Source organism: Bombyx mandarina, chromosome 23 (genome assembly GCF_030267445.1).
Source record: "Bombyx mandarina strain Sakado chromosome 23, ASM3026744v2".
NCBI lineage: Eukaryota > Metazoa > Arthropoda > Insecta > Lepidoptera > Bombycidae > Bombyx > Bombyx mandarina.
Genome location: NC_143229.1, coordinates 15,569,918 through 15,578,951, shown reverse-complemented (window position 1 = coordinate 15,578,951; position 9,034 = coordinate 15,569,918). Strand labels below are relative to the sequence as shown.

At 39.6% G+C, this 9,034-nt stretch overlaps 1 protein-coding gene across 1 annotated transcript; it reads right to left on the bottom strand.

The window, feature by feature from the left end:
* Nucleotides 1–4,129: 4,129 nt before the first annotated feature.
* On the bottom strand, nt 4,130–7,642 carry LOC114246532 (uncharacterized). Its single transcript, XM_089737636.1, has 3 exons — nt 7,605–7,642; nt 6,178–7,051; nt 4,130–4,681 (listed from the first exon to the last, which is right to left on the bottom strand). Exons 1-3 carry the CDS (start codon nt 7,640–7,642, stop codon nt 4,130–4,132), a joined length of 1,464 nt encoding a protein of 487 aa, XP_089593762.1.
* Between the last annotated feature and the right edge of the window lie 1,392 nt (nt 7,643–9,034).

Sequence of the window (9,034 nt, the reverse complement as noted above, 5' to 3'; positions counted from 1 at the left end):
AGCCCATAGACATCTACAACGTAAATGCCGCCACCTACCTTGAGATATGAGTTCTAAGGTCTCAATGTAGTTACGACGGCTGCCCTTTTTTTTTTTTTTTTTTTCGGGTAGAGGGCCGAACCTCCTACGAGGTCCCCGCGCAAAAGGGGCGCGCGGGGTATGTGAGACTCAACGATCTGCATGGTGCTGTGAGCAGACCGCGGGCCCAAGGATTTTAGGACCCACCCACTAAACGACTCCCCTGCACTCTTACACCCGACGTCCGATCCCCTCCGAGGTCAGAACCCGGATGAGGTAGGGGGCTACCGCGGTCAACACTACAACCAGACGGCGCGGCTCACCCCAAGGACGCCCAGCCGACTGAGCCTTCGAGGCGAATCGAAGGCTCTGAAACGTCGGCCGTCTCGGTACGGCAGCCCGTCGGGCCGCCCGGACGGTGCCGCTGGTGTCCCGGAATACTCCGCTGGACCAGAACCAGCCTGCCGGGTCGGGACGCGATACACCGTCGACCGGTCGCTCTATTTACTCCACGGCAGCGCGCTAGAGTGCTGGTAGCGCGCCGCGCGGCCTCACCCCTCAGGTCGCCCCTTGACCTTCACCGGGGGGAGGCCGCTACCTACAGGGGCCGGGACGTACGGGCGTATTCCCACCTCCGGCCCCCGGCTCGACGGCGACGGATTGGTGCGGAAAGGGAAGAGCTCTCCCTCTCTCGCTCCGCCGCCTCCTTCTGCGAGATGGTGGACTCGCAGAAGTCGAGCATCGCCTTCCAGGACGCGTCGCTGCCGAGCATCGTAGCCACGACGCGCGGCAGCGAGAGGTCCTCTCCTATGACCGCGACGAGGGCGGCGCGTTGCTCGTCGAAACCAGAGCAACGCGCCAATGTATGTTCCGCACGACGGCTGCCCTGCCCTTCAAACCGAAACGCATTACTGCTTCACGGCAGAAATAGGCAGGGTAGTGGTACCGTGCGGCCTCACAAGAGGTCCTATCACCAGTAAAATGTATCTTTATTCTTATTCTTTAGGCCACGATGACTATCTTGCGTTTCAATCGTACAAGCATTGTACAGAATCCTCAGATGTTACTTTTATTTGTGAATTGGCATTGAGCAGTTATTTTTAAAGACATTGCCCTGTCTAACGTGTGAAGCGGCATTAGGCGCTGTACCAATAATAGTACGCCGGTTTTTTGTCCAACAACATACATTTAGCATGAGAATACATACCATGTCGGTGATTGTTACGAATCCCTCGCTTTATTGTTGGCAGGGCGTCTTGTGACCACGCACGGGTTGATACCACTATCCTACCTATTTCTGCTGCAATTCAGTATGCTTAGTAACACTATGTTTGATGGTGGATGGTGCTATTTACGTTGTGATGTCTCTATAGGTTCTAATATTCTGATCAAACATGAGATTGGCTGTGAGCACGTTCACATATCTACGCAATAAATAAAAAACAAGGTGTTATAGTTTTTCAAACTCTATGCAAGAATTAAATTAACTTAAATGAAAATCATTTATTTCAGAACTCAGTAGATGCATATACGTAGAATTATTGAAATAATATTTAAATATTTAAAAACCATCAGTTATTTTACATGTAACTATTATAGCAGTTACAATTAAAATAAATAATAATTGTCAGTTCAGAACAAACAGAGAACTAAAGTCCCTATGAAATACACATAATCCAAATTTATAAGATTGGGAATTTTGACCACCGTAAAATCCTCCATAGACAATACACATTTCATAAATTAGTTACAATCTTCTTCTGTAGGTCGAATGATAATAGCTGATATTTAGAGGCCCCGATCCAGAGATGGCAGCACAACTCAAGACAAAAGCAGTGCTATCGAAAATAAATAGTCCATCACTAATCTTAATGATAATATTCACGATTGACTTCCACGGTGAAGGAATAAAATCGTGTAATAAAATCAAACCCGCAAAATTATAATTTGCGTAATTACTGGTGGTAGGACCTCTTGTGAGTCCGCACGGGTAGGTACCACCGCCCCGCCTATTTCTGCCGTGAAGCAGTAATGCGTTTCGGTTTGAAGGGTGGGGCAGCCGTTGTAACTATACTGAGACCTTAGAACTTATATCTCATAGTGTGTGGCGCATTTACGTTGTAGATGTCTATGGGCTCCAGTAACCACTTCACACCAGGTGGGCTGTGAGCTCGTCCACACATATAAGCAATAATAAAAAAATAAAAAAAATGACCGTCTTAATTTGATTTTAAAAAACGTCTACTTTATGTTGTGTGACTTAAGCTGTATGAAATGGCTATCACCTTTAGGGTTATAGTCTCCTAATAGTATTTTAACAGTAGATTCTGTTGATTGAATAGCCTCTCTTTAATAGAACGATGTTTAAATATGGTGTATTTTTTTTTTGGAGTACCTAATCGTTTTTGTATAATGGAACTGCCTTCTTAGTAGTTTGAAGGAATTGGATATCTCTTTAATGATGGCTTCCTTAATATGCACGGAGGTTTTTTGGGTAATTACTACAAATAATGTTTTCAGTATCGCTGTCACAAAAAACAATCAAGTTGCATTAATGAACTGTCAAAATATTCCAGAAATATACGCACGCGGGTCAATGCACTTTTAAACTTCAAAATCATTTATGTATTTTTAATTTTGCTGTTTAGTATTTTTATTGTGTTCACCAGTCTTTTTGTTTTGAAATATTTTAATGATTTTCGTCTATAATCTGAGTATCTTATCTAGTATTAAGTTCTGAAATTATGTTTTTGGTTTTATAGGTTTCCTATATACTAATAATTACGCAAATTATAATTTTGCGGGTTTGATTTTTATTACACGTTATGTTATTCCTTCACCGTGGACGTCAATCGTGAACATTTAGCATTCCGCATAGTGACTTCTGGGATATTAGATGCCATTTAATTCACTACCGACATTGTCGTCTGCGCCTGCGGCTTCGGTACGTTTAAAACAATATTTACATTAATAACCATTTTTTTTAAATCTGTATTTCAGTAAGAACCATACATTTTTTAGTTTTACTTATAATTTAAGTTAGTAGTAACTTTCGTTGGCCGCTCCTTAGGTATGTGACCGGCGGGAGGGAGAGGCGGGGGCGGGGGAGAGAATCAAATGATTCAGAAGCTATGTCAGATTAATTTTGATATAAGTTTAAGTTAATTAAATAATTTCATAATAATATATCATTATTATCAATATTGTCGTCCATAATTATTATAAAATATTTTTTTGTGTATCTCTTGTCCACATTCCTGAGATACACAAAAAAATATTTTATAATATATCATTAAAATACGTCAGAATAATTTCATATACTTAATTTGTTTTTGGTTTATTTTACTATTAATTACAATATAATTAGATAGGTACAATATAAACTTCTAAAAGTTCGATTGTTTTTTATTTATTTATTATTTCATTTATTCATTTAATAATTTTTATTTAGTCATCAGTGTCTAATCTCATGTGCGTTACGAGCAGTAGGCAACCCGCCCTCTTACCCTGGTCACCACCTAAGGAGCAGGCACTCGCACTATATTAACATTTGAAATTAATATCTGACGCTAGCCCGCTGAGTTTCTCGCCGGATCTTCTCAGTGAGTCACGTTTAGGATCCGATGGTAGATTCGAAGCACGGCTCTTGATAGGGTTCGTGTTAGCAACGTCGTCAGGTTTGAGCCCCGTGAGCTCAGCTACTAGTTAAGGTTACGCTGAAATAGCCTCTCAAGGCTATCAGCTTAGGTAGGAAAAAAAATCTGACGCTATTTACTACTATTTTTTGTCTTTCATGGGTACCAGCTCCAAAGGCTATTTATTAACTAGCAGTTTCTAAATCTTGCTCAATATAATGTTCAGTGTCCTTAGTGTGAGTTTTTTTAACGTTTTCGATAGCGTAAAAGTTAACTCGAATTTGGATGGAGTCGAAACAGCGCCCTAGCGGCAAATGTAGGCAAACGTTGCAATTCCATATAAATTTGAGTTAACTTTTACGCGATCGAGAACGATAAAGCACTCGCACTAAGCACTTAGAAGACTGTTGCCCTTGTCAAGCACTACATAATAATTTTTGTTACTGCGTCTAGTTTATAATAATAATATTAAATAATTATTGTTCTTTTGAATTGTCGTCATTAATTAACTCCTGTTCCTTATTATCTCCTGGTAATTTCAGATCAGTTTTATCAGAAATATCAGTGAATTCTTCTGGAGTTTTATTAATTTCTTTATCAGAATTTTCATTAATATTTCCTTTATTATAGCCTCCGACTACTTCCTCACCAAAATTCGGGTGCTTTTCATTTTTATTATTCAATTTGATTTCGAAACATTCTTTAGGATCGACTTTAAGGACGAACAAATTAAGAACGTTATTTTTACGAATAGAATTGCCGCTAAATAGATTCGCTTTCAGCTTGTCCGGATGATCTTCGTTGGCAACGCTTGCTGGACTAAACTGGGCATTGTGATCTTCATAATTTTTATGTCCACCAACAGTACCACAATAACATTTTTTGCTTACACTCGCATTATCAGCGTTTGGATCTGCATTAACCTCATTCGTTGGCTCATTGACATTGTTATGAACATTAGCGTCGTGCTCTTGAAAGTAGTGGTCCAAATTGACTGCAATTTTTTCTTGTATCACGTCTCCAATGCGCTAAGAACAGATTTTATTGTTACATCCCAGTAGAGGAGAAGGCAATTGAGTGTAGCATGAATTGCTGTCATCAAACGAATCACCCGCATCCGCCTGTATCTGCCGTGAAGCAGTCATGGTGGTAGGATGTCTTGTGAGTCCGCGCGGGTAGGTACCACCGATCTGCCTATTTCTGCCGTGAAGCAGTAATGTGTTTAGGTTTGAAGGGCGGGGCAGCCGCTGTAACTAAGCTTGAGACCTTAGATCTCAAATTAGGTGGCGCATTTACGTCGTAGATGTCTATGGGCTCCGGTGACCACTTAACACCAGGTGGGCTGTGAGCTCGTCCACTTAAACAACAAAAAAATGTAGATTGTATCTCAAGGCTGTTAAGTAGATCGACTGTAGTCTGCGACTTTCGAGCTTCTCTTAGCTTTTATAGACAGCTTTAGAATGTTTGAAAATACAGTAAAAGAGAGAAAAACTTTTATATGTTTTTACAACCGTATTCTATTGTTTTCAAGATATATTTTATTCATATCAAACAATTTAAATAATTACACAAACAATTATTGAACGGGTTTTAACTACGATTTTCACATTTGATGAGTTTTGGTAATTGGCTAATTTTTTTGTTGTCTTTGTAGGCAAATGAGGTTACAGCCCATCTGATGGTGAATGGTTACCGTCGCTCATTGACATCAGCAATGCCAGGGGCACAGCCAAGTAGCTGGCTACCGCTTAATACTCTCCACAGGCCTCGTTTGAAGAAGGACATGTCATAGCGCTCGGGAAACACTGTGGAGGGGAGCTCATTCCAATGCCGGATGGTACGTGGCAAAAAAGATCTCTGGAAACGCACTGTGGATGAACGCAGTGGCTCCAGATAGTATGGATGAACTCTACTCCGGTGACTCAAATTACCACTGTAGAAAACTATATGTTAATAAAAATACATCGCAAACTTCTCAACCACAATATACCTCATTATATATATATACCCATAATATACCTCAGGCAGGGTGACCTCATTGGAAACCATAAAGAAAACAGTGATATGAAAATTTAAGTTGTTCAAAACATTTAAAATTTTATTAAACATTTTGATATCACTTACCGTCATAAATATTTCTAAGTACGTTGCTAATTTGTCTCTCAGGAAGATCCAGGCTTGATCCTAAAATGTAATTATTCACGTTCGATCCATTTAGATTTTAAATGCGAAACAAATAATACTGTTTTAATAATTTCACTGGTACGTAGCGCGTCTTTTGAGTCTGCACGGGTAGGTACCACCGCCCCGCCTATTTCTGCCGTGAAGCAATAATGCGTTTCGGTTTAAAGGGTGGGGCAGCCATTGTAACTATACTGAGACCTTAGAACTTATATCTCAGGGTGGGTGAAGCATTTACGTTGTAGGTGTCTATGTGCTCCAGTAACAACATAACACCAGGTGGGCTGTGAACTCGTCCACCTATCTAATCAATAAAATAAAAAAATAAGCGCCACAAACTTACCTTCTCTCCATTAACGTCTACAGTTTGATTGTTCGGTAGTTGGACTTCTGGTTCGTCATTACCGACTTGACTGCGAACCGTATCATCAACATGATTGTAAGCCTTAAGCATATCATTGATGGATTCTTTCAATTCGTCCAAATAGCTCCGAATTTCTTGCTTATTAAATCCTTTAGAATTCTCTTTATCGCCTTTTTGATTCGTTTTATTATGAAGAACTTTATTTAATATGTTTTCGAAATCATTCATAATATTTTTTTCGAATTCTTTCAATTCTTTCTTGTTTAAATAAAAAGATTTCGAAATTGATTCATCACTATTACTCACAGCTCCTGTTGTATGATTCGTTTTTGTTTCATGCTTCGAATGATTCGAATTGTCATTTATGTCAGTAACCGAGTGATGTGTATCTGAATCAATCGGTTTTAGATCATGATGCGAATCATCTTTTATATCTTTTATAGGATTTTTATTTGCATCATGGGCTGCGTCCACAGAATCTTTTACGTCTGAATGAACAGGTGCGGTTAAGTGATTTGAGTCACTGGATATAACTTTGTCATTAAAAGTATCTTTACAATCAATCGTTACATAGTTATGTAGTTTATTTACTTTTCTTGAGCTGCTACCTGATTCATCAGTCTTTGCTGTTTGTAAATCTATTGCGTGGTCATTGTCAATAGCTGGGGTGTGTTTCTGTAATAACAAAAATGAACACACATGAACTTTTACAAATGTATAAATTTTAAGGTTCAAAACGTAGCAAATTAAAATACTCACAGCATTGATTCGTATTTTATACAAGTCTGGGTAAACGATGTACTCTTTGTTGGACCACGAGACAATGGTCGGCTCGTTCTGTGTGAAAGATAATTAATATTTACAATACAGGGACTTTCGTTTTTTCCTATCTATTCGCTGGTAGCCTAAGAGCCTTTTCCCCGGTCACCGTCCTCATCGAACCCGTCGAAAGGTTCGACGAGCGAATTAACCCATAGACACAGTTTCTCGCCGGATCTTCTCAGTGGGTCGCGTTTCCAATCCAGTGGTAGATTCTGCGAAGCACTGCTCTTGCTAGGGCCAGTGTTAGCAACACTCCGGTTTGAGCCCCGTGAGCTCACCTGCATGTTTTCTATCGATTCAGCTTGCCAGATATTGAGAATATGCAAAAATAATAAAATAGAGATATAATATTATATTGTATCACTTTTATATTCCAGAAATTTCTCTTAAAAATATTATTTTTCATCTAATATCAAGGTACAAAGAGATATAGCTAAGAGAATTCGGTTCTAATCGAGCGCCCAGAACGCAACTTTCTCTTCTTGACTTTTTTTTTTTGATACAGACGATACACTATCGGCCCTTTGCTCAAAATTTTACATTTTCTCGTATTTATCATTAAAATAGGCATAAAATGGTATTACCTGTGCTTCTGGAACGAATCGGCTGAATACAACCCCATGATAGAGCAGAATTTGTATTAGCTGTGAACGAAATATACAGTACATATATAACTAGTCAGGTCATAAGTATTGTCACATAGTAAAAACTTTTCTTTTAGAATGCTGGCCACAAAAAAGTTTATTGAATTCGAATTTCGAATTGTTCATGAAAATAAAATGTATACTTTTAGAATTTTACTCATTTTTAAATATGGAGTGGACGCTTAAAGAAGACCGTGTTGCAGTTATTGCGTTGCATCGTTGCGGTTACGCGCCAATTCAAATTTTTAACATACTGAAAATTTTGAATATAACCAAAAGATTCGTTTATCGTACCATCAAACGATACAATGAAGACTCTAGTGTAGATGACAGGTCAAGAAGTGGTCGCCCTCGGTCTGTTAGGACTCCAGCAGTGATAAAAGCTGTGAAGGCGCGAATTCAAAGAAATCCCAAACGAAAGCAGAAACTGTTGGCCCTTCAGATGGGGTTAAGCAGAACCACGGTGAAAAGGGTGTTAAATGAAGACTTAGGGCTTCGGGCATATCGAAGAAAAACAGGACATCGTTTGAATGCTCGTCTAATGGACCTGAGACTGAAGAGATGCCGCGCTTTGTTGAAGCGGTACGCGGGAAAAATATCGGGAAATTCTTTTTTCGTATGAAAAAATTTTTACCGTAGAAGAGAGCTACAACAAACAAAATGATAAGGTGTACGCACACAGTAGTGAAGAAGCGAGCAACCGTATTCCGCGTGTCCAACGAGGTCATTTTCCATCCTCGCTGATGGTATGGTTGGGAGTTTCTTATTGGGGCTTAACAGAGGTACATTTTTGTGAGAAAGGTGTAAAAACGAATGCAGTTGTGTATCAAAATACAGTCCTGACGAACCTTGTGGAACCTGTTTCTCATACCATGTTCAATAACAGGCACTGGGTATTCCAACAAGATTCGGCGCCAGCTCATAGAGCGAAGAGCACACAAGACTGGCTGGCGGCGCGTGAAATCGACTTCATCCGGCACGAAGACTGGCCCTCCTCCAGTCCAGATTTGAATCCGTTAGATTACAAGATATGGCAACACTTGGAGGAAAAGGCGTGCTCAAAGCCTCATCCCAATTTGGAGTCACTCAAGACATCCTTGATTAAGGCAGCCGCCGATATTGACATGGACCTCGTTCGTGCTGCGATAGACGACTGGCCGCGCAGATTGAAGGCCTGTATTCAAAATCACGGAGGTCATTTTGAATAAACTTTAGTGTCATAAGAATCTATGTTTTGTTAAGTTCATTTTGGTATATGAATGGTTACATAATGAATAAACTTGTTTCAATTATTTTACATTAAACATGTGACAAAATTTATGACCTGACTAGGTACATATGTACATATATTTTATAATATATAGTAAACA

What these genes read in the sequence shown, in the direction of transcription:
- LOC114246532 (XM_089737636.1), bottom strand. Translation starts at nt 7,642, where the DNA reads ATGGGGTTGTATTCAGCCGATTCGTTCCAGAAGCACAG. An exon ending in GATTCGTTCCAGAAGCACAG is followed by an intron (nt 7,052 to 7,604) that starts GTAATACCATTT and finishes TTGTAAATATTA; the next exon opens with ATTATCTTTCACACAGAACG. An exon ending in TAGACGTTAATGGAGAGAAG is followed by an intron (nt 4,682 to 6,177) that starts GTAAGTTTGTGG and finishes ATCTGTTCTTAG; the next exon opens with CGCATTGGAGACGTGATACA.